The sequence below is a fragment of the Podarcis bocagei genome (genome assembly GCF_964188305.1).
Source record: "Podarcis bocagei genome assembly, chromosome: 18".
Lineage (NCBI taxonomy): Eukaryota > Metazoa > Chordata > Lepidosauria > Squamata > Lacertidae > Podarcis > Podarcis bocagei.
Genome location: NC_138144.1, coordinates 3902130 through 3927038, shown reverse-complemented (window position 1 = coordinate 3927038; position 24909 = coordinate 3902130). Strand labels below are relative to the sequence as shown.

Here is a 24909-nt window from a genome sequence, read left to right as displayed (position 1 = left end):
TGTGTGTGTGTGTACACATGAGGATAGCCAAATCTGTGCATTTCAGATTCAGATTCTTGATTCCTTCCAGTCACCCCATTGAGATTTTTGTGTGTGTGCTTTTTTTAAAGTTAGTAACGTGGGTGGCGCTGTGGTTAAACCACAGAGCCTAGGACTTGCCGATCAGAAGGTCAGCGGTTCGAATCCCCATGACGGGGTGAGCTCCCATTGCTCTGTCCCAGCTCCTGCCAACCTAGCAGTTCAAAAGCACGCTGGCGCAAGTAGATAGTCGCCTTTGACTGGACTTAACCCTTCAGGGGTCCTTTGCCTTTGCCTTGCCTACAATTCTGCGATCTAGGGTGGGCGGAAGAAGCCAAAAACAAACTCAGCTAGGCAGAAAATTATTCCTGAGCTTGCTGGAATTGCTGTTTTGCGTGGCCATTTCCTAGCCTGTCGAGGGACGCGGGTGGCGCTGTGGGTTAAACCACAGAGCCTAGGACTTGCTGATCAGAAGGTCGGCGGTTCGAATCCCCGCGACGACGGGGTGAGCTCCCATTGCTAGATCCCTGCTCCTGCCCACCCAAGCAGACACAACTAAACAACAACAGCTCAGGATTTCTGCAAGATTTTTCTCTGCTTTATTGAATTCTCCTCTTATTTCATCAGCACAAAACCAGGGCTTGGAATTTGCCGTTTGGCCAAGCCGTCACGGGCCGAAGAGGTCCAACTTGTTTGCTGAAGACCCCATGGCTGCCTCTCAACCTGCTTGCATGCCAGCCCACCAACCTTTTGCCCCCCCAGATAATGGGCCCCGATCCGGTTACTCAGAAACTCTGTGCCAAAAACTCCATGTGTGCAGGTAGTGCAGAGGAGAGCCTTAAGGGAATGGTGTGGGGTTTTTTGCCAGCGTGGACCCTATCGCTCTTTTCTGCCGGTGTGTTTGGGTTGCCAACTTACCAGGAGGGAGAGAATTTAAGCACCCTTCTGGCGCCTGCGCTTTTGAAACGGCTGCTCAGGTCTGCCTTTTGCATAGCATGGAGAACCAATCAACCCCCCGGGATGTTTGGGTTGCCAACTTACCAGGGGGGAGAGAATTCTGGCGCCTGTGCTTTTTAAACGACTGCTCAGGTCTGCTGTCAAACTTTTGCATAGCATGGGAAACCACCCCCACCCCACCCCCAGCTAAAGATCTATAGGCCAGTCTCCTGTTAACGGCAGAAGAGCGTGGACAATTTGTAGGGTGGACGGTGGCAACCTCAATGCAACAACGATCCCAGGATTCCTGCGATAACAGAACTCAAAAAGGCAACTTCTGCAAGAAGTTAAAGAGTCCGTTTCCTGCCTCTCCCAGATTCTTTTTTTTTGGGGGGGGGGGCACGCAGCAATCTTAGAGGTGCAAAATACATCGTGCAGTTATAACGGGCATCGCTGCCTCCGAGCAAACGATAAAAAATAAAAATGGACCGAGGGGGAAATGTCCAGCCAATGATCTCCATCGCCGCGCAAGTTCAAAAGCAAAAGGCTTTTCGGAAAGGAGGAAGGCAATTTCGGACAAGCGGGGGAAGCGAGTCTTTCTGCCCCCCGGAAAAAGAGACACGACTTCAGGCAAAAGTTCAGGCCGCGTCCTCGTAGGTGTAATGGTTCCGATCCGGCTCGCTGAGGGGGACGTTGGGCTTGTGAGTGGGGTCTTCAGCACATAGGGACGGGGGACGGTGCTTGAAGAAGTCAGAGACGTAGCGGACCTAGAGAGGCAGGAAATTAATAATAATAATAATAATAATAATAATAATAATAATAATAATAATAATTTATTTGTACCCCGCCCATCTGGCTGGGTTTCCCCAGCCACTCTGGTTGGCCTCCACAGAGACCAAAAATACACTAAAATGTCACACATTAAAAACTTCCCTGAACAGGGCTGCCTTAAGATGTCTTCTGAATGTCAGGTAGTTGTTTATCTCTTTGACATCTGATGGGAAGGCGTTCCACAGGGTGGGCGCCACCACCGAGAAGGCCCTCTGCCTGGTTCCCTGTAGCTTTGCTTCTCGCAATGAGGGAACCGCCAGAAGGCCCTCGGCGATGGACCTCAGCGTCCGGGCAGAATGATGGGGGTGGAGACGCTCCTTCAGGGATACTGGGCCGTTTAGGGCTTTCAAGGTCAGCACCGACACTTTGAATTGTGCTCGGAAATGTCCTGGGAGCCAATGTAGGTCTTTCAAGACTGGTGTTATGTGGTCTCGGCGGCCGCTCCCAGTCACCAGTCTAGCTGCCACGTTCTGGATTAGTTGTAGTTTCCGGGTCACTTTCAAAGGTAGCCCCACGTAGAATGCATTGCAGTAGTTCAAGCGGGAGATAACTAGAGCGTGCACCACTATGGCCAGACAGTCTGCGGGTAGGTAGGGTCTCATCCTGCGTACCAGATGGAGCTGATAAACAGCTGCCCTGGATACAGAATTGACCTGTGCCTCCATGGCCGCTGTGAGTCCAGAATGACTCCCAGGCTGCACACCTGGTCCTTCAGGGGCACAGTCACCCCATTCAGGACCAGGGAGTCCTCCACACCAGCCCGCCCCCTGTCCCCCAAAACAGTCCTTCTGTTTTGTCAGGATTCAACCTCAATTAAGCGCTGCATTTGCAGGATAAATCCCAGCACCGGCCCTCCCAGCTGGCAGAGCTAGGCGGCTGCCTCGGGCAGCAAATATTGAGGGGGTCAAAAGTGAAAAGGGACTGGAAGGAGGCAGTGAAACCCCTGGGGGAATCCGTCCCAGCCCCGGGCAGAGGGCGCATTCAGACGCAGGGAATATTCCCTCGGAGATTACAATACTGGTTGTCAGCATAGGACCCCGGTGCTCAGGGGTCTGCAATGGTTGCTGATCTGCAACCGGGCTGAGCTCAAGGTGTTACTATATAAAACACACACACACACACACACACAACTTGGGACCCGTTTACCTGCGAGATCGCCTTGCCCCGCGGGAACCCACTTAAATCGCTCTGTCTGGTGTAATTGGCCCTGCTTAAATGGGACGCAGGTGGCGCTGTGGGTTAAACCACAGAGCCTAGGACTTGCCGATCAGAAGGTCGGCGGTTCGAATCCCCGCGACGACGGAGTGAGCTCCCGTTTCTCGGTCCCTGCTCCTGCCAACCTAGCAGTTTGAAAGCACGTTGAAGTGCAAGTAGATAAATAGGTACCACTCCGGCAGGTTCCGTGCGCTGCTCTGGTTCGCTTGAAGCGGTTTAGTCATACTGGCCACATTGGAAGCTGTACGCCGGCTCCCGCGACCAGTAAAGCGAGATGAGCTCTGCAACCCCAGAGTCGGCCACGACTGGACCTAATGGTCAGGGGTCCCTTTACCTCTAAACGTGCCGCCATACCCCCTGTTCCGTGTTTGTAAGAACTTGACTTTGCAACTCCCTGCCTATAGACATCAAGCAGCTGGTTGCCTTTGCTGGACTTGTTCCGGCACCTGCTAATATAAACTGTCCCTGACTCTGACGATGTTTAGAAAGCAGAGGCCATTTTAATCCATTTCAGTATTTTTGCATGTTTCCTCATTTTACCTTTAAACAACTTTGAGGTTTTCTGAGTGTGTGTGTTTTGTTCTGTTTTGTTTTGTTTTGTTTTTACAATCAAACAATATACAGTGGTACCTCAGGTTACATACGCTTCAGGTTACATACGCTTCAGGTTACAGACTCCGCTAACCCAGAAATAGGGCTTCAGGTTAAGAACTTTGCTTCAGGATGAGAACAGAAATCGTGCTCCGGTGGCGCGGCAGCAGCAGGAGGCCCCATTAGCTAAAGCGGTGCTTCAGGTTAAGAACAGTTTCAGGTTAAGTACGGACCTCCGGAACGAATTAAGGACTTAACCCGAGGTACCACTGTATATATTTTATGAAATGAAGACCACGAACAGTGACATCACGGAATGTTCGCAGGCATTCCAGCCAATCGGAAGCAGGAACAGAACCGCAAGGGGACTAATTTAGGAGCTGTGTGTTAGGGAGAGAGTGGGCAAAGGCAGGACGGCACCCAGCCGGGATTCGAACTCGGTTCTATGCACCCCCAGCCTGGCAGGGCCCTGGGGGGGGGCCCCAGATGGACTATGCCCCCTTCCCACCTCAGCCCCGCCCCCCGACAGAGACTTACAATGAGGATAGCGATCAGCATTCCTTGAAGGAGCCCCAACAATACGTCACTCCAGTGATGTTTATAGTCCGAGACCCGGGTGTAACCCACGAAGATGGCAAAGGAGATGAGGAAGAACTGGATGGTAGGGCGAACCAGACGTGCCCATCGACCAACGAGGCGTGCTTGGACATAGAGCTGGAAAGAAAGAGAGAGAGGAGGGAGTGGCTGCGGAGCAGATTTCTGACCTGCAGAAAGGCTCGCCTGCCTCTCTTCTTGAAAGACCTCCATTGGCTCCCAGTACGTTTCCGAGCACAATTCAAAGTGTTGGTGTTGACCTTTAAAGCCCTAAACAGCCCAGTATACCTGAAGGAGCGTCTCCACCCCCATCGTTCTGCCCGGACGCTGAGGTCCAGCGCCAAGGGCCTTCTGGCGGTTCCCTCATTGCGAGAAGCAAAGCTACAGGGAACCAGGCAGAGGGCCTTCTCGGTGGTGGCACCCGCCCTGTGGAACGCCCTCCCACCAGATGTCAAAGGGGGAAAAAACTGCCAAACTTTTAGAAGACATCTGAAGGCCGCCCTGTTTAGGGAAACTTTTAATGTTTAATAGGTTACTGTATTTTAGTGTTTTGTTGGAAGCCGCCCTGAGTGGCTGGGGAAACCCAGCCAGATGGGCGGGGTATAAATAATAAATTGTTATTATATCATTATGCCCGGACACAGAGGTCCAGCTTCAAGGCCTTCTGGTGGTTCACTCGTTGCGAGAAAAAAAGCTACAGGGAACCAGGCAGAGGGCCTTCTCGGTGGTGGCGCCCGCACTGTGGAACGCCCTCCCATTAGATGTCAAGGAAATAAACAGCTATCTGACTTTTAGAAGACATCTGAAGGCAGCCCTGTTGAGGGAAGTTTTTAATGGTTGATATTCTATCTCTTTATTATTATTATTATTCTGTTGGGAGCTGCCCAGGGTGGCTGGGGAAACCTAGCCAGATGGGCGGGGTATAAATAATAAATTATGAGGATGATGTCTCAACCCAAACTCCCCTGTTTCATATGGAGATGGTAAGGATCGAACCCAGAACCTTCTGGGTTCAAAGCAAGCCTTCTGCCACCGAGCAAAGTTTCCAAAAGTCGGGAAACAAACGGCACACTTACTGCTAGGAACATCATGCAGTACATTCCAAATGAGGAGTGTCCGGAATAGAAAGATAACCTAGGAGGAAAAAAAGAGAGAGATTACAAATAATAATTAAAAAATAAACACATCTTCGGGTTCAAAAAGTCCTTGGCAGGCAACTGTTCTTGGGATGGATCTACACACAGGAAAATCCCCACTATAAATAAGTCAGAAATCAAATCATCATAACAAACGTCGGGGGAAAATCACTATGTAAAATCGCACAGAAAAGTTTTCTGCTCTATTGCGCCATCTGGGGGTGCACGTTTGTAACACATTAAAAACGCAGATTTTTTTACTAATGTAGCGAAGTCGTTGGAGTGAAGGGGTCTGGTGCTGCCTGGTGGAAGGGATCCCGAGGGTCATTTAGTCTGACCCGCTGCAACGCTGGGTTCTTTCGAACCCGCAACCCTAAGATTAAGCGGCTCAGGCTACACTATGTTGTTCAAATGCTCTTTAGGAAGTGTGAGATGGAAGCATCCAAAATAAATAGAAACTGTTAACTTCTATTGCGAAGATCATGGCCACTGGGCCCATCACCTCCTGGCAAATAGAAGGGGAAAAAATGGAGGCAGTGAGAGATTTTACTTTCTTGGGCTCCATGATCAGTGCAGATGGTGACAGCAGCCACGAAATTAAAAGACGCCTGCTTCTTGGGAGAAAAGCAGTGACAAACCTGGACAGCATCTTAAAAAGTAGAGACATCACCTTGCCAACAAAGGTCCGTATAATAAAAGCTATGGTTTTCCCAGTAGTGATGTATGGAAGTGAGAGCTGGACCATAAAGAAGGCTGATCGCCGAAGAATGGATGCTTTTGGATTCTGGTGCTGGAGGAGACTCTTGAGAGTCCCATGGACTGCAAGAAGATCAAACCTCTCCATTCTGAAGGAAATCAGCCCTGAGTGCTCAATGGAAGGACAGATCCTGAAGCTGAGGCTCCAAGACTTTGGCCACCTCATGAGAAGAGAAGACTCCCTGGAAAAGACCCTGATGTTGGGAAAGATGGAGGGTGCAAGGAGAAGGGGACGACAGAGGACGAGATGGTGGGACAGTGTTCTCAAAGCTACCAGCATGAGTTTGACCAAACTGTGGGAGGCAGTGGAAGACAGGAGTGCCTGGCGTGCTCTGGTCCATGGGGTCACCAAGAGGCGGACACAGCTTCAGGATCTGTCCTTCCACTCAGGGCTGATTTCCTTCAGAATGGAGAGGTTTGATCTTCTTGCAGTCCATGGGACTCTCAAGAGTCTCCTCCAGCACCAGAATTCAAAAGCATCCATTCTTCGGCAATCAGCCTTCTTTATGGTCCAGCTCTCACTTCCATACATCACTACTGGGAAAACCAGAGCTTTGACTATACGGACCTTTGTTGGCAAGGTGATGTCTCTGCTTTTTAAGATGCGGTCTAGGTTGGTTGGTGTTGGTGTTCTGAAATCTCAATAAAAAGCATTTTTTTAAAAAAAGAAACTGTTAACTTGACCGCTCCACTCAGCCTGGCATTGCCCGCTCTGGAGCAGCTGCCAAGATATCGAGTCCGTCTGCCCAGCGTACCCCTTCCAGCCTTACCTGGATTCAGTGATGTCTTTGACATTGCCCTGGCAGATGTCTTCCAGCTGGACATAAACCGAACAGTTGACTTTCGACCAATCGGGATTGCAGACCGCCAGGAAGTTGGGCCGCAGTCGCCCAATCATGTACTTCGCCAGGTCTGTCAGCGATTGGCTGATGGCGCCGCCAAACAAGAAGGTCCCCACCACCTTGTATAGGGCGGCCAGGTAATTGTTGAACTTGGAGCGAGAGTACAGGCGCTCAGTGTAGACGAGGTATGCCTCACCGGCAGAAATCTACAAACGGATATATATATAGGAATCATAAAAGTGTAGAGTTGGGACACTGAGGGAAATCTAGTTCAACCCCCTGCAATGCAGTTATCTTTTTACCCCAAGCGGGACTCGAACTCGCAGCCCCGAGATTAAGCCTCATGCTCTACCAACTGAGCTATTGAGAGAGAGAGGTTGATTAATGGATCTAAATTAGTCATGTGCCTTCATTTCAATGGGATTAATGGACCCAGGGTACAGCTTCCGGCGTACAGCTTCCGGGTCATGTGGCCAGCATGACTAAGCCGCTTCTGGCGAACCAGAGCAGGGCACGGAAACACCGTTTACCTTCTCGCAGGAGTGGTACTTATTTATCTCCTTGCACTGTGACGTGCTTTCGAACTGCTAGGTTGGCAGGAGCAGGGACTGAGCAACGGGAGCTCACCCCGTCAAGGGGATTCGAACCGCCGACCTTCTGATCGGCAAGTCCTAGGCTCTGTGGTTTAACCCACAGCGCCACCTGTGTCCCATGTATGTGACTGTAAAACTTTGATTTGAAAACCAGACTGTCTCACCAGAGTGGTGCATGCTCTGGTTATCTCCCGCTTGGACTACTGCAATGCGCTCTATGTGGGGCTGCCTTTGAAGGTGACCTGGAAACTGCAATTAATCCAGAATGCAGCAGCTAGACTAGTGACTGGGAGTGGCTGCCGGGACCACATAACACCGGTCCTGAGAGATCTGCATTGGCTCCCAGTACGTTTCCGAGCACGATTCAAAGTGTTGGTGCTGACCTTGAAAGCCCTAAATGGCCTCGGCCCAGTATACCTGAAGGAGCGTCTCCACCTCCATTGTTCTGCCCGGACACTGAGGTCCAGCGCCGAGGGCCTTCTGGCGGTTCCCTCCCTGCGAGAAGTGAGGTTACAGGGAACCAGGCAGAGGGCCTTCTCGGTGGTGGCACCCGCCCTGTGGAACGCCCTCCCATCAGATGTCAAAGAGAAAAACAACTACCAGACTTTTAGAAGACATCTGAAGGCAGCCCTGTTTAGGGAAGCTTTTAATGTCTAATAGGTTATTGTATTTTAATACAGTGGTGCCTCGCAAGACGAAAATAATTCGTTCCGCGAGTCTTTTCGTCTTGCGATGTTTTTCGTCTTGCGAAACACGGTCCGTCGCATCTGCGCCTCTTTAAGCAGCTTTAAAAAAGAAGCGCAAGACGTTTTCGTCTTGCAAAGCAAGCCCATAGGGAAATTCGTCTAGCGAAGCAACGCAAAACCGAAAAACCCTTTCGTCTAGCGAGTTTTTCGTCTTGCGAGGCATTCGTCTTGCGGGGCACCACTGTATTCTGTTGGAAGCCGCCCAGAGTGGCTGGGGAAGCCCAGCCAGATGGGCGGGGGATCAATATATTTTAATTTTCTTTTAAAGACGAAGCTCGCAGAAGGAGCTTTGGGGTCCTCAGCCTCGAAGGCTGTTGTAAGGATCTGAGTGTGAGAGACGCCCCCCCCCCCGCTATCGTAACCACCGCTTTCCTTACGATGAGAACGGTGCACGGAATCGTCACGCCGGCCATCGCTCCGTGGGTGATGGTGTCTGCCTTGTAGGGGTAGCGGATGGAGGTGTCTTCGCAATAGAAGCCCCTCTTGTAGGGGGAGTTCACCAGCGTCAGGATGATGAACGGCAGGGAGGCTGGAAGTGGGCAGAAGAAAAAGATCGTGAGGAGGAGCGAGCCAACAGGAAATCACACCATGCAAGTTTATTACAGTCATAAGGGACCCCTGACCAATAGGTCCAGTCGTGGCCGACTCTGGGGTTGCGGCACTCATCTCGCTTTACTGGCTGAGAGAGCCGGCGTACAGCTTCCGGGTCATGTGGCCAGCAGGACTAAGCCGCTTCTGGCGAACCAGAGCAGCGCACGGAAACGCCGTTTACCTTCCCGCTGGAGCGGTACCTATTTATCTACTTGCACTTTGACATGTTTTCGAACTGCTAGGTGGGCAGGAGCAGGGACCGAGCAACGGGAGCTCACCCCGTCATTGCGGGGATTCGAACCGCCGACCTTCTGATTGGCAAGTCCTAGGCTCTGGGGTTTATAGTCACACCTTGGGATAAATACGCTTCAGGTTGAGCGCATTCGGCTTGCGCTCCGCGGTGACCCAGAAGTAACGGAGCGCGTTACTTCCGGGTTTCGCCGCTCGCGCATGCGCAGACGGTCAAAATGTCGCATCTCACGTTATGTTCAGGATGCAAACGGGGCTCCGGAATGGATCCCGTTCACATCCGGAGGTACCATGGTACAGTGGTACCTTGGTTTAAGTACTTAATTCGTTCTGGAGGTCCATTCTTAACCTGAAACTGTTCTTAACCTGAAGCACCACTTTAGCTAATGGGGCCTCCTGCTGCCGCCACACAATTTCTGTTCTCATCCTGAAGCAAAGTGCTTAACCCGAGGTACTATTTCTGGGTTAGCGGAGTCTGTAACCTGAAGCGTATGTAACCCGAGGTACCACTGTAGTGAGATTTTCAGGAGGCGGGTTGTCATCACATCAGAGAGAGAGAGAGAGAAGAGAAAGGAAAAAAGAAAAAAGAGATAGAAAGAAAGAGAGAGAGAGAGAGAGAGAGAGAGAGAGAGAGAGAGAGAAAGAAAAAGAGAGAGAGAGAAAGAAAGAGAGAGAGAAAGAAAGAAAGAAAGAAAGAAAGAAAGAAAGAAAGGGCAAGAGAGAGAGAAAGAATGAGAAAGAAAGAGAAAGAAAGAGAGAGAGACAGAGAAGGAAAGAAAGAGAAAGAAAGAAAGAAAGAGAGAGAGAGATAGAGAGAAAGAAAAAGAGAGAAAGAGAAAGAAAGAGAGAGAGAGAAAGAAAGAAAGAAAAAGAGAGAAAGAGAGAGAGAGAAAGAGAGGAGAGAGAAAGAAAGAAAAAGAAAGAGAGAGAGAGAGAGAAAGAGAGGAGAGAGAGAGAGAGAGTGGCAGAAAGAAAAGAAAAACCGCTAAGTGTTTTAATCCTGGATGATGGGGAGCGAGACAGGGCCTTGCCCAGGCCGCTAGAGGGCCCCCCTGAGGCCAGAGCTCCCGGATTAAAAGTGTGACAGTTTTGCACTCGGCCACAGAACCCGGAGGGGCAGAACACTCCCAATGTCAACAAGCCTGTCGCCCGCCCCCTTTTATTAGGGCTCGCCCAACTCTTCCGTAGACACACTTACTTGCCTAACCGGTTCTAAGCAGGAGGGGAAAGGGGGTGGAAGGAGGAGGCAGCAGCCTTTGATCGCCAACTGCTCTCTGTTTCCACTTTCCACCTGCAGAGGAAGAAAGCCCAAACCAACAAATCCCAAAAATTCAGGACTGCCTCGCCGGATCAGGGCTAGACTCCGAATCTCACGTCAGCCCCACACGTCCCCTTGATGAGAAGGGAGCTGCGCATGGTCTCTGAGCATGCACAGAGCACCCCAGCCTCGCAGGGTTGTCGTGGGGGTGCAGGGAGGAGCGGGAGAACCACTTAGATGCCCCCTAGAGCTCCTTGGAGAAACAGGTGGGCCATAAATGCAGTAGCTCATGAGGCTCTCAATGTCAAGGTTGTGGGTTCGAGTCCAGCATTCTAGGGGGTTGGACTTGATGACCCTAGAAGTCCTTTTCCGGTTCTACGATTCTATGTTGCCTGACCCCAAAACCGCTGGAGAACTGGCCACAAATGATATTTATATCCTTCCTCGCTCACTCAAAAACTATATGGGGGAATCTAACCCCAGTCGTGGGATGCAGGTGGCGCTGTGGGTTAAACCACAGAGCCTAGGACTTGCTGATCAGAAGGTCGGTGGTTCGAATCCCTGCAATGACGGGGTGAGCTCCTGTTGCTTGGTCCCTGCTCCTGCCAACCTAGCAATTCGAAAGCACGTCAAAGTGCAAGTAGATAACTAGGTACCACTCCGGCGGGAAGGGAAACGGCGTTTCCGTGCACTGCTCTGGTTTGCCAGAAGCGGCTTAGTCATGCTGGCCACATGACCCGGAAACTGTATGCCGGCTCCCTTGGCCAATAAAGCGAGACGAGCGCCGCAACCCCAGAGTCGGTCACGACTGGACCTTTACCTTTACCTTTAACCCCAGTCAGGTGATCTCTAAATGTAAGCTTTTACTCACTTTTGTTTAGAGCAGTGTTTCCCAACCTTTTTTGGGCAAAGGCACACTTGTTTCATGAAAAAAATCTCGAGGCACACCACCATTACAGCCCCGTGACGTCAGCGCGCAGCGTCACGCCGGGAGGGACCCTCCCCCTTGCCTTCCTTCCGTGCCAACCGCCAAAAAGCCAAGAAAAAAGCCAAGACTTTAGGGCAGCAGGTCGACACGGAAGAAGCTCCTACCTAAGGACAGGTGCGACGGCCGTGTCCTCTTCTGCCACACTTGGCAGCCCTGCCTCACGGTCGTGACTCCCACCCTGATTTCTCCCCGCAGGTCGAGCGGCACAGGCAGCCCAATGTGTCCAGCCCAGACACAAGCCCCGCTTCCCCACTCTAGATCCTGAATGCGACCAAGTGCTCTGGACTCCCGAGCAGGGTGGGAAAGAGGACTCGCATCTGGTAGCCTCCGGGCTCCTCGCCTGCTCGAGGGATGGCATTGCAGGCAAGCTGCCGGCCGTCGCCATCGCCGCCCCCTCATGCGAGTGGACCTGCCCGGAGTGGTGGGCCAGGGGAGGCTCGCTCTCTGTGGGGATGTGGCCCGCACGTGCGGCCCCGCTTCCTCCTGCCCAGGGCTGAGCTCCTTACCCGCGACCTCGGTCTCGCGCATGCGGATCCCACTTATTCCGAAGCTCGCGCCACTAGCCGGGGCTCTCACACCGTGCCAGGGCGAGGCGGCGCGGCCCACTGACGTCATCGCGGCTCGCCGCCGCCCTCGACTTCCCTGTTCCCTCCCCTCCCTCGGGTCGCCGTGGTTACCGAGGACTGCAAGCTGCTCGGGCGAGCGTGGGGCATTAAGTGGGAGAAGGAAAATTAAAATTAAAACTCGCCTGAAGGCCGCCTCTCCGGATATGAAGCTATCTTTCGAATTTTTTTATTTTCCCCGCGGCACACCAGGCAACGTCTCGCGGCACACTAGTGTGCCGCGGAACACCGGTTGGGAAACACTGGTTTAGAGATCACCTGACTGGGGTTTTGTTGTTGTTGTTGAGTCGTTTAGTCGTGTCCGCCTCTTCGTGACCCCCTGGACCAGAGCACGCCAGGCCCTCCTGTCTTCCACTGCCTCCCGCAGTTTGGTCAGACTCATGCTGGTAGCTTCGAGAACAGTGTCCCACCATCTCGTCCTCTGTCGTCCCCTTCTCCTTGTGCCCTCCATCTTTCCCAGCATCAGGGTCTTTTCCAGGGAGTCTTCTCTTCTCATGAGGTGGCCAAAGTACTGGAGCCTCAGCTTCAGGATCTGGCCTTCCAGTGAGCACTCAGGGCTGATTTCCTTCAGAATGGAGAGGTTTGATCTTCTTGCAGTCCATGGGACTCTCAAGAGTCTCCTCCAGCACCAGAATTCAAAAGCATCCATTCTTCGGCCATCAGCCTTCCTTATGGTCCAGCTCTCACTTCCATACATCACTACTGGGGAAACCATAGCTTGAACTATACGGACCTTTGTGGGCAAGGTGATGTCTCTGCGTTTATAAGATGCTGTCTAGGTTTGTCATTGCTTTTCTCCCAAGAAGCAGGCGTCTTTTAATTTCGTGGCTGCTGTCACCATCTGCCGTGATCATGGAGCCCAAGAAAGTAAAATCTCTCACTGCCTCCATTTCTTCCCCTTCTATTTGCCAAGAGGTGACTGGGGTTAGATTCCCCTATATAGTTTTTGCGTGAGTGGCTGCCTAAGGAAGCATATATCTATATATGGCTGGAGGAAGCAGGTGCAACGGGAAATCCTAACTTTAGAGGCACGTTTAGACTGTTCTATTCCCAGAGGAAAAATGCAATGGGAAAGAATAAGTCCAAATCGCCACTTGGGCCCTGACGCCAGCGATGCCCACCTGTGGTTAAACCATATTTACGGCTAAGAAGAGCTGCCAAAACTCCAAATTAAACCTTTTGGTGCTTTTCTTAAGAGGCGCTTTATATATCTAAAAAAAAAGATTATGGGGCAGTAGGTAACTATTTTGGGAGAAGTCCTCTTTGCTCTCGCCGGAGCAAGGAGGGTCATCCGATTGTCTCGAGAGAGCTAAAAACAAACACACCTAAAATAAAACCATGTCGGCACGGGAAAGACTTTACGGTGCGATGGGGGAGGTATAATATAAAAATAGGACGTAAATGGGTTAAACGGGGGTGGAGGGGGAGAAGGAGGAAATGGGAAACGGGGGGGAGGAGACTGAAGGTTTAAAATACAGGACGGGTGGTAATTTAAAATTGCAGGGAGGTCATTTCTGCTTCCTTAAAAAGTAGAGAGAGCTTGATTTTGCGAGTGAAAGCTTCTTAATTTGGAGGAAACGGCATAAAAAGCTGGCTTTTTCCGGGTGTGTCTGGATAGCTCTCTTCTTCTTTGGCGATCCCTCGTAGCCGAGTAAGATTGTCTTCCATAAACACGGTTTTAACAGTGAGTCCGTAAGTGGCTGTGGAGGCTAATTCTGGATCCACACGTCCTTCCACGCTGGGGACATAGGTTTCCAGGTGGGAGTTGATCCCGGTGAGGGTTTGCCAAGCGTGCTTTCCTCTTAGCACGTTTCCCCCTTTCTTCCTGAGTTTGAGCATCTTCAAAGTCCATGACACCTTTGGTAAAGGCTGTTCTCCAACTGGAGCGCTCGCAGGCCAGTGTTTTCCAGTTGCTGGTGTTTATACTACATTTCTTAAAAATTTGCCTTGAGACAGTCTTTAAACCTCTTTTGTTGACCACCAGCATTACGCTTTCCGTTTTCAAGTTCGGAATAGAGGAGTTGCTTTGGAAGACGATCATCAGGCATCCGCACAACATAACCGGTCCAACAAAGAATCATCGCTTCCACACTGGTGATCTTTGCTTCTTCCAGTACACTGGCGTTAGTTCGCCTGTCTTCCCAAGTGATGTGTAAAAATTTCCGGAGATGCCGTTGATGGAATCTTTCGAGGAGTTGGATAGCAGTGCAATGTGCCATTCTCCACCATTCTCTGGTCAAGTTTGCCAGCTGAGTATGAAGGAGGTCTTCTTTGATGACAGCACCAGACGTTTGGAGATACACTACTCCTGTACAAGAAGGCTTGTTTGTTTATTTATTATCGCCCCTTCGCCCCCAATGAAGGTTACGGTGATCAAAGCACCACGTTGAAAGCAGGCACGTCCAAAGTCCGTTTCGGGGGTCTAATCTGGCCCGCCGGTCGGTTTAATTCGGCCCTGTGGCAGTTTATTTCTGGGGTAAAATCCTAAAAAAACCTCAACAGCTTTCGTCGGCCCTCACGGCCCTCCACTTCATCAAATCTGGCCCTCTTTGAAAAAAGTTTGGACACCACTGGTAAAGCAACTTAACAGCCCAAAAAATAAAATGGGTCTGAAAAAGTGTCAAAGGTGCGTCTCCATCTTTCCCCGAAAGCTCAAAAATGAAGGTGCCTTGATACACCTCTGCGGGGAGGAAGAACCACAGATTAAGGGCTGCCACCGATAAGACCCTCGTGCACGCACACCCGGCCACCCCCTGAGCATCTGAGGGTGGAGGAACTACCAAGAGGGCCTCACTCTGCCAATCTCAGCACCCAAAGGGGTCTGAATGGAACCAGCCGCTGCATTTGGTACCCAAATTGAGTTTCTGAGTCGTCTTCAAGGGCAGCCCCACAAAGAGCGCATTGCAATAATCCAGCCCGGGGAAACTTTCCTCCTCCCAGCGATGCAGCCATCTGAAAGAGGCCAGCAGATTGGCCTCACTTTCCCCACCTGTAAAATGGGCGTGGACCTCTGCTAAGATATATTAACCAAACCAGGTAAATATAATCAAAGCAAAGACAGCCTCCAAGGGAACCGATCTCATGAAGGTTGGTCGAAACACTGTTGGGGTCGAGACTGGGAGAACTCGGGTTCAAATCCTGAGTAAGCCACGAAACTCTGGCCCCCCAGACCTTGGTTTGCCCACCCATGGCTTTAAGAGTGCGGTGCATGCAAAAAGCAAAAGTGCTTGGGATAGGCTCAAGATAAAACAGACGAAGAGAAAGTTGCTCAATCCAGGTGGATTTTCTGCATTCCGTACCTGCCCAGCCAAAGTTCTCGCCAAAGCCGCAAGCGAGTTTCAAAGGCAGCCCACGCCAAGCCTTCTCAGGCAGAAAACCACACCCTGGTGCAGAGCGAACAAGGATCGGTGGACGGGCAGAGCTCTCTCTCTCTCTCTCTCGAATCCGGATCTTTTAATCCGTTCCAGAGACTCTGAGCCAGCCTCTTAACTCAGGAAGTGCATGCAGGATCAAGCCCAGCTGGCCCAAACTCCTCTTCTTGCAGTGCGGGCGAGAAACCTGAAAGCAGGTTCTGAGTGCAAAAAGCACACACTCCCCTAGGGGCATAGCATAGAGGGCAGGTTGCCAGGCCCCGGGCACATTTTCCATGTGCACATTTGGCTCCTCACGCCGCCCTGCCAGCCACGAGCTGCTTTGCGAGAGATAATCCGAGGGCTGAATTGGCCAGCCGGGCTCACAGTGCGAGGGAGGGCACTTCGGCAGCCAGGCCCGGGCTTATGTAGCGCCATTGCATGCCCCGGGACACAGCAAACCGTGCTACGCCACTGCTCTCCCTCCCTGCAGTTTCCCGCAACCGGTATTCAGAAACGTCTACATCGGTGGAGGCAGAGCACTACAAATTGGTCTAATCCTCTTTTGAAGTTGGCGGGCCTCCTGCAGCAGGGAGTTCCACCGTTCAAACTATCCGCGTCAGAAAGAAGTTTATCTGTCCCGAACCGCCCGACATTCAGCTTCTCTGGGTGCTCACGAGATGCAGGAAAACCCTTCCTCCGTTGATGCGTATACCGTATTTTCTGCTCTATAAAGCTCACTTTTTCCATCCTAAAAAGTAAGGGGAAATGTGTGTGCGTCTTATGGGGCGAATGCAGGCTGCGCAGCTATCCCAGAAGCCAGAACAACAAGAGGGATTGCTGCTTTCACTGCGCAGCGATCCCTCTTGCTGTTCTGGCTTCTGAGATTCAAAATATTTTTTCCCTTGTTTTCCTCCTCCAAAAACTAGGTGCGTCTTGTGGTCTGGTGTGTCCTATACTGTAGACGGAAAAATACGGTAATTTTGCAGCCTTCTATCACGTTGCCTCTCGCTTGACTTTTCTCTAAACGAAAAAGCACCCCCAATCATAGCTGTCAACTTTCCCCTTTTCTTAATCCTATTCGGAATAAGGGAATTTCCCTTAAAAAAAAGGAACACTTGACAGCTATGCCCCCAATTCAGTAGCCTTTCCTCCTTGGATAGTTGCTCCCTCACTGTAGAGCAGGCATGTCCAAAGTCCGTTTCGGGGGCCTAATCCGTCCCGCCGGTCGATTTAATCTGGCCCCTGTGGCAGTATATGTCCTGGGGTAAAGGTAAAGGGACCCGTGACCATTAGGTCCACTCGTGACCGACTCTGGGGTTGCGGTGCTCATCTCGCTTTATTGGCCAAGGGAGCCGGCGTACAGCTTTCGGGTCATGTGGCCAGCATGACTAAGCCGCTTCTGGCGAACCAGAGCAGCGCACGGAAACGCCGTTTACCTTTCCGCTGGAGCGGTACCTATTTATCTACTTGCACTTTGACGTGCTTTCGAACTGCTAGGTTGGCAGGAGCAGGGACCGAGCAACGGGATTCGAACCGTCGACCATCCGATCGGCAAGTCCTAGGCTCTGTGGTTTAACCCACAGCGCCACCCGTGTCCCACTTGTCCTGGGGAAAAATCAATAAAAAAGCTCAACAACGTCTTTGGTTGGCCCTCACGCATGTTCGCTTCAAATTTGTCCCTCTTTGAAAAAGGTTTGGGTACCCTGCCTTAGAGAACCATACAGATTTTGTTAAATCATCAAATGTGCAACGTTTTTATCTATCTGTCTATCCTTCCTCACATTTACAGCATATTTTGCAGAGGCTTAGGAGAAGGGGCAGACATCTTCAAAGATTGTAAGCATGCGTCTCCAACCTTTACGGGTGTTCACACTTAAAAAAAATCGAACAAACACTTTGCCGGCAGAATCCGGAGTATCTTTTAGCCGGCAATTAAAAATACTTCCTTAAAGTGATCGGCTCGTTCCTGTTCCTGTTCGTGGCATTTGCCTCTTCCCGTCTTCCCAGAGATTTTGGTTGCGGAGGCTTTTAGGATGATTCCCCATTTGCATCTTCGTCACAACAACCTAGCAGTTCGAAAGCACGTCAAAGTGCATGTAGATAAATAGGTACCGCTCTGGTGGGAAATGTTTAACATCAAATATTTAAAACTTCCCTAAACAGGGCTGCCGTCAGATGTCTTTTAAATGTCAGGTAGTTGTTTATCTCTTTCACGTCTGATGGGAGGGCGTTCTACAAGGCGGGCGCCACCACCGAGAAGGCCCTCTGCCTGGTTCCCTGTAACCTCACTTCTCGCAGGGAGGGAACTGCCAGAAGGCCCTCGGAACTGGACCTCAGTGTCTGGGCTAGATGATGGCGGTAGAGGTATGCTTCCTTAGACAGCCACCCACGCAAAAACTATATGGAGGAATCTAACCCTGGTCACCTCCTGGCAAATAGAACGGGGAGAAATGGAGGCAGTGAGAGATTTCACTTTCTTGGGCTCCATGATCACTGCAAATGGTGACAGCAGTCACGGAATTAAAATACACCTGCTTCTTGGGAGAAAAGCAATGACAGCATCTTAAAATGCAGAGACATCACCTTGCCAACAAAGGTCCGTCTAGTTCAAGCTATGGTTTTCCCAGTAGTGATGTATGGAAGTGAGAGCTGGACCATAAAGAAGACTGATCGCTGAAGAATGGATGCTTTTGAATTCTGGTGCTGGAGGAGACTCTTGAGAGTCCCATTAAACCTCTCCATTCGGAAGGAAATCAGCCCTGAGTGCTCACTGGAAGGACAGATCCTGAAGCTGAGGCTCCAAGACTTTGGCCACCTCATGAGAAGAGAAGACTCCCTGGAAAAGACCCTGATGTTGGGAAAGATGGAGGGCGCAAGGAGAAGGGGACGACAGAGGACGAGATGGTGGGGCAGTGTTCTCGAAGCTACCAGCATGAGTTTGACCAAACTTTGGGAGGCAGTGGAAGACAGGAGGGCCTGGCGTGCTCTGGTTTAGGGGGTCACGAAGAGGCGGACACAACTAAACGACTTAACAACAACAATTTATATCCCATCTATCTGGCTGGGCTTCCCCAGCCACTCTGGGTGGCTTCCAACAAAATATTAAAATACAGTAATGCATCAAACATTAAAAGCTTCCCTAAACTAGGGGAAAATGCAACTCCCCCTGCAAGGACTTTTTAGTTTAGAGGAAAAGGTGAAGATCAACAGGATAGAAGTGTATTAAATGATAAATGTATTAAATGTATTAAATGGTCGATCATGATCTTCTGGACCATCGCCTTGCAGACGTGGGGATACAGGGCATAGCCCGTAACTGGTTGTGCTCTTTTATCTCTGGTCGGGGACAGAGGGTGGCACTGGGGAGGGAAATGTCGTCACGCCACTCCTTGGTGTGTGGAGTGCCGCAGGGCGCAATTCTCTCCCCAATGCTTTTTAACATCTTTATGCGCCCTCTTGCCCAGATTATCCGGAGCTTTGGGCTGGGCTGTCATCAATATGCTGATGACACTCAGCTCTATCTACTGATGGATGGCCACACCAACTCAGCCCCTTACACACTGACCAGATGCTTGGAAGCTGTGGCTGGATGGTTTCGTGGGAGCCGATTGAAACTAAATCCTTCGAAGACAGAGGTCCTATGGCTGGGTCGGGATGGCATGGGGATGAGGGACCAACTCCCTTCTCTTGCGGGGGCCCAATTAGTGCCATTGCCTTCCGTTAAGAGTTTGGGTGTAATCCTTGACGCCTCCCTTTCCATGGAGGCGCAAGTCACAGCAACAGCCAAGGCGACATTTTTCCACCTTCGCCGCATCAAGCAGTTGGTCCCTTACCTTTCCCGCCCCGACCTGGCCACAGTGATCCATGCGACAGTCATCTCCAGGCTTGACTACTGTAACTCGCTACAGTACAGAATGCTGCAGCGAGGCTCCTCACAGGGTCTCTGCCATGGGAGCATATTCATCCAGTGATTTTCAAGCTGCACTGGCTCCCGGTAGAGTACAGGGTCAGATTTAAGGTGCTGCTTTTGACCTTTAAAGCCCTTCACGGCCTAGGACCCTCGTACCTACGGGACCGCCTCACCTGGTATGCCCCACGGAGAGCCTCAAGGTCCATAAATAACAACACCCTAGTGGTCCCAGGCCCTAAGGAAGTTAGATTGGCTTCAACCAGAGGCAGGGCCTTTTCAACACTGGCCCCAACTTGGTGGAACGCTCTGTCTCATGAGACCAGGGCCCTGCAGGATCTGATCTCTTTCCGCAGGGCCTGTAAGACAGAGTTGTTCCGCCTGGCCTTTGGATTGGAGCCAATTTGATTCCCTCCGCCCCCTTTTTCTTTTTTCTTTTCCTTCTCCTGCAATGAGGCTCCATTTTAATATTTTAATGTTCCATTATTTTAATGTTGTATTTTATTTTTGTTTTTAAGTTGTAATCACTCATCTTGTTTTTATTATTGCTTGTAAGCCGCTCTGAGCCCGGCCTTGGCTGGGGAGGGCGGGGTATAAATAAAAAATTATTATTATTATTATTATTATTAAACGGCACAGAGAGAGAGGAACTCACGACTTGCAGAAATCCAGCAAAGCGGAATGCTGAGAGATTCAACAAGATAAAAAGACAGGACTTTTTCATGCAGGGTGTAGTTGAACTACGGAACTGCCTGCCACAGGAAGCAGCCGCGAATGTAGATGGTTTTTGATAGAGGATTGGGCATATTCGAGGAGAAAGAGAAGGCTACTGACCATGACAGCTTTCCTAGCGGGGCACCGCGATGTATCTGAATGCAAGTTCCTGCAAAACACAGTTTTGGCTCTCTCACATTCGGATCCTGCTAAGCCGGCATCCCACTGGTTGTCGACCGCAAGACTAGACAGACCATTGGGCCTGATCCAGTCACCAGGTTCTTCTCAGCATTCCCTGGTAGGCAGTTACATTTCGTAGGGATATGTATTTAACTGCATGGTTCCTGCTTAGCTAATCCGCTTTGCCTTCCTTTTCCTCCCAAATCTCTTTAATAAAATACAGGCTTGACTCCCCCAAAAAGTTAAGGAACACAAATCTCTCAGTGGGTTGGATGAAAGGATAGAATAACTTGGTTTCTCGGTGTGCCAAGTTTCCCCACGACACACAATTTTTTGGGGGGGAATAAGCAATATTTGGGTGATTTCTGCAGCCAAACATCTTAAGTTGACATTTGATAACCGCCACCTTTAGAGAAGGAGCCTTCGGGTTTGCATTTTATTTTTTTAAAATGGCAATAAACAAGCACAGATTTTCCCCCCCGAGGGCAAAAGTACTCAGGAGCTGATTGTCGTCTTGCCACAGGGCCGAAGGTCGTCTCTCCCCGCTGCAGCCGGTCCCTATCATCATTTCCTTCTCATGGCAAACCGAAGTGGTTGAGGGCCTGTCATTTGGATAGCAAAACAGGGCCTTTGGGGGGAAAATAAGGGAGCAATTTCTGCACGCTTGGGCGAAGAGGGAGGGGGCCTTGTTGTAACCAAAAAGAAAAGGGGAAAAAAGAGGTCTGCAGAAAAGCAGGGGGAGGCGAGGCAGGGGAACTCCCTGCCACTAGAATCGCTCCTCGTTTGTAGGTTTGCAAGGAGTTTTGTGAAGAGTATTATTGGAATTATTGCAAAAATGGATAAGGGGGAGGGTGGTTAGTTAATATAATTAAAGGCAATATGAATTTAAGAAATGCGTAAGAAGTGGTCAGAACGGTGGATCATCAGAAGTCCAAAAAACGAAAAAAGAAAAAGATTACATAAGTGATGAAGTTTTGTGGTATGAATTATAATTTATATGTTAAAATTAATAAAAATTATTATTAAAAAAATCGCTCCTCATCTCCCTCTGTATTCTATAGTATAACGTGCATTAATAATAATAATAATAATAATAATAATAATAATAATAACAACAACAACAACAACTGTTCCAGATTAATTTGAGACTCTTCATCATGGGTCGTGAGTTCGAGTCCCACGTTGGGCAAAAGATTCCTGCCTTGCAGGAGGTTGGACTACAGACTCTCAGGGTACCTTTCCAACTTTATAATTCTAGGATTTTATTACAGTCATACTTCGGGTTGAATGTGCTTCGGGACGAGCACATTCGAGTTGCCCTCCGCGGCAACCCGGAAGTATCGGAGCGCGTTACTTCCGGGTTTCGCCGCTTGCGCATGCGTAGACGCTCAAAGTGCCGTTGCGCGCATGCGCAGAAGCGGCAAAAAGCGACGTGCGCATGCGCAGACGTGCCGTCGCTAGTTACGTTTGCTTCTAGATGCGAACAGGGCTCCAGAACGGATCCCGTTCACATCTAGAGGTACCACTGTATTCTAATGGAGCGGAAAGAGCCCTGCATTCGAATCCTGCTACTGTATGGCTTAGGGCAAGTCTCTCTCTCTCTCCCCTAAGAACCAGTTCATCTGTATATCCGGAATAACACACATTGACAGTCCCTTCTGATTTGTTGTTGAGTCGTTTCGTTGTGTCCGCCTCTTTGTGACCCCCTGGACCAGAGCACGCCAGGCACTCCTGTCTTCCACTGCCTCCCACAGTTTGGTCAAACTCATGCTGGTAGCTTCGAGAACACTGTCCCACCATCTCGTCCTCTGTCGCCCCCTTCTCCTTGTGCCCTCCATCTTTCCCAACATCAGGGTCTTTTCCAGGGAGTCTTCTCTTCTCATGAGTTGGTCAAAGTATTGGAGCCTCAGCTTCACGATCTGTCCTTCCAGTGAGCACTGATTTCCTTCAGAATGATTCACCTGCAAAATTTGGAGTTCCAGACAAACTATCAGAGTCAATTCGCTTCAGTCCTGGGGTTCAAATTCATGAGCCTTGCTGGGAATGGGAGACGTCGCATAGTTCAACTACGGAACTCACCGCCACTGTAGACGACAATGGCTTGGCTTCAAAATAGGATTGGACAAACAGTGGGTAGGAGAGGGCGATCGATGGCGACTAGTCAGGGTGACTATGGTCTGCCTCCAGGGTCAGAGGCAGCAATGCTTCTGAATGCCACTCGCCGGAAATTCCGGGAAGGGAGAGTTGTGTTCAAATCCTGAGTGCGGGTTTCCTAAAGGCATCATGTTGGGTGCTGCGAAACTCTCCTTCCTTGGAGGTTTTTCAGCAGAGATTGGAGGGCCATCTGTCAGGGATGCTTTAGCCGAGATTCCTGTATCGCAAGGGGTTGGATTGGATGACCATCAGGGTCCCATCCAACTCGACAACGATTCTTCTTCCTCTTTGGCGATCCCTTGTAGCCAAGTAAGATTGTCTTCCATAAACACGGTTTTAACAATGAGTCCGTAAGTGACTGTGGAGGCCAGTTCTGGATCCACACGTCCTTCCACAGTGGGGACATTGGTTTCCGGGCAGGAGTTGATCACGGTGTGGATTTGCCAAGCGTGCCTTCCTCTTAGCACGTTTCTCCCTCGCGTCCTGAGTTCGAGTGTCTTCAACGCCCACAACAACTTTGGTAAAGGCTGTTCTCCAACTAGAGCGCTCGCAGGCCAGTGTTTCCCAGTTGTCGGCATTTATACAGTCATACCTTGGGTTACAGGGACACGGGTGGCGCTGTGATTTAAACCACAGAGCCTAGGACTTGCCGATCAGAAGGTTGGGGGTTCAAATCCCCGCAATGACGGGGTGAGCTCCCGTTGCTCGGTCCCTGCTCCTGCCAACCTAGCAGTTCGAAAGCACCTCAAAGTACAAGTAGATAAATAGGTACCACTCCAGCGGGAAGGTAAACGGCGTTTCCGTGCGCTGCTCTGGTTCGCCAGAAGCGGCTAGGTCATGCTGGCCACATGACCCGGAAGCTGTACGCCGGCTCCCTAGGCCAGTAAAGCGAGATGAGCGCCACAACCCCAGAGTCGGCCACGAGTGGACCTGATGGTCAGGGGTCCCTTTACCTTTATCATAACCTGCCCCAAGGACCATTCAGTTGGCAGGAAGGATATTATAATTCCGAGCAAAGAACGGAACAGCCGTGGGTCAAACCGATTTGAATCCAGATCGCCTTCCAGCCACCCATTCCACCATCACCCTCTGCTCCCACCCCCACAAAAAAACAGCAATAGACAACAGCTCCCCGGCCCGCCTTTTAGGGTTGTCGTTACAAATCGCGGAATTAAGACCCTAGGCATTCGACAGACAGCGGGAAGGACATTTCTTGAAACAAGAGACGGATCAAAACCTCAGAATCGCAGAATTGTGGAGTCATTCAGTCTAGGCTGATTTCTACAGCGGCGCTGGGTTCGAATCTTCCCTCCGTTGTGGGTTTTTTTGGGGGGGGGGCGGCAATCCGTCACAGAGGAATCAAAAGGAGGAATTTAGATGAGCTGGCATGCGAACCAAGCCAACGTTTCTTTGCACTGGGGGGGGGGGCAGGGAGTGGTCCTTCACCCCCCCTTCTCCACCCCCCCCCAGATGGTATCAATAAAACCTCAGGGCTATTCCCTCCCCCCCTTTGTGGTAGCAAATGAGAAGATGACTTAGAACTTGCAACAAAAGGAGACCAAATTAGGAAAATATGGGGTGTGTGCCCCCCCCAAGCCAAGAGGTTGACTGTATAATAGATTTCATCATTCCTTGCTGGGGATCTGAACCGAGGGGGGTTAATTATTTTTTTAAAGGCACATGCTTAACTAGAGTAACAGACTGCACACGTATGTTTCTACAGGGTGGGGGTCCCGGGGGAAAAGGAAGTTGCTCAGAGCCCCCCTCCCCATTTAAAACCCAGAGTGTCTCAAGTTAGGCAAATATCCCAGATTTTTTTTTTCGTGGGGGTGGGCGTTCAGCAAAAGCAGTTGGGGGAGAGCGGACTTAGGAGCGATCCCTAGAAGACCTCCCCATAAAGTGTGGGGGTTTTTTGCGGGGGGGGGGGAGGAATTTGCAAAATCCACGCCTGTTATTCACAATTTTTGCGGGTGTCCTGGTTAGTTTAGCTTGGCGAAAATGGGGCGCACCCCTCTTTCCTCGTTGGTGATTATTTTTTTTTTTGGGGGGGGGGGGAGATGGAGGCGACTTGGGCCAGGCTGCTTAGTCTTAGATGGGCAGCTTTGAATGGGGGGGGGTCCCAAGGAGATGCCCCCTTTCCCCATTTCCAGGCGCGTAAAGGGACGGATAAATTTGGGGAGGGGGTTCAAACGCAGACAGAACAGGGGATAGGGAAGTGGGGGGCAGTGGCGTAGCGTGGGGGGTGCAGGGCGGGCCAGGCGCACCGGGCGCAACATCTGGGGGTTAGGGTTAGGGGGCGCAAATCCACGGGTTAGGGGGCACAAATCCACGGGTTAGGGGGCGCAAATCCACGGGTTAGGGGGCGCAAATTACTTGCCTTGCCCCGGGTGCTGACAACCCACGCTACGCCACTGGTGGGGGGGCTAGTAGTGTGCTTTTTTTTGGAGGGGGGGCGAGTTTTCCTTACCAACCACGAGGCACAGGACATCCAGCGCCAGGAACAGCCTCGTTGCGCGCTCCATCGTTCCGCGGCCGCGGGGGATGCGCTCCGGCGCAGGCGGCGGCAGCAGCGACGCCTCTCACATCGCCGGAGAAAGACCCGCGGAAGATCCGCGTCCGCTGGCCGCAACCCTG

General features: G+C 50.9%; 1 protein-coding gene and 1 long non-coding RNA gene across 2 annotated transcripts; one reads left to right on the top strand and one right to left on the bottom strand.

The window, feature by feature from the left end:
* The first annotated feature begins 708 nt into the window (after window positions 1-708).
* LOC308577769 lies at window positions 709-1439 on the top strand. Its single transcript, XR_014003669.1, has 2 exons — window positions 709-995; window positions 1108-1439. It is a non-coding gene; the product is annotated as an uncharacterized lncRNA (long non-coding RNA).
* Window positions 1348-24909, bottom strand: PLPP2 (phospholipid phosphatase 2). The gene is made up of 6 exons (XM_081178012.1): window positions 24743-24909; window positions 8636-8787; window positions 6848-7125; window positions 5262-5319; window positions 4129-4305; window positions 1348-1721 (listed from the first exon to the last, which is right to left on the bottom strand). The coding sequence occupies exons 1-6, from the start codon at window positions 24795-24797 to the stop codon at window positions 1593-1595; spliced, it is 849 nt and encodes a 282-aa protein (XP_081034138.1). The 5' UTR covers window positions 24798-24909; the 3' UTR covers window positions 1348-1592.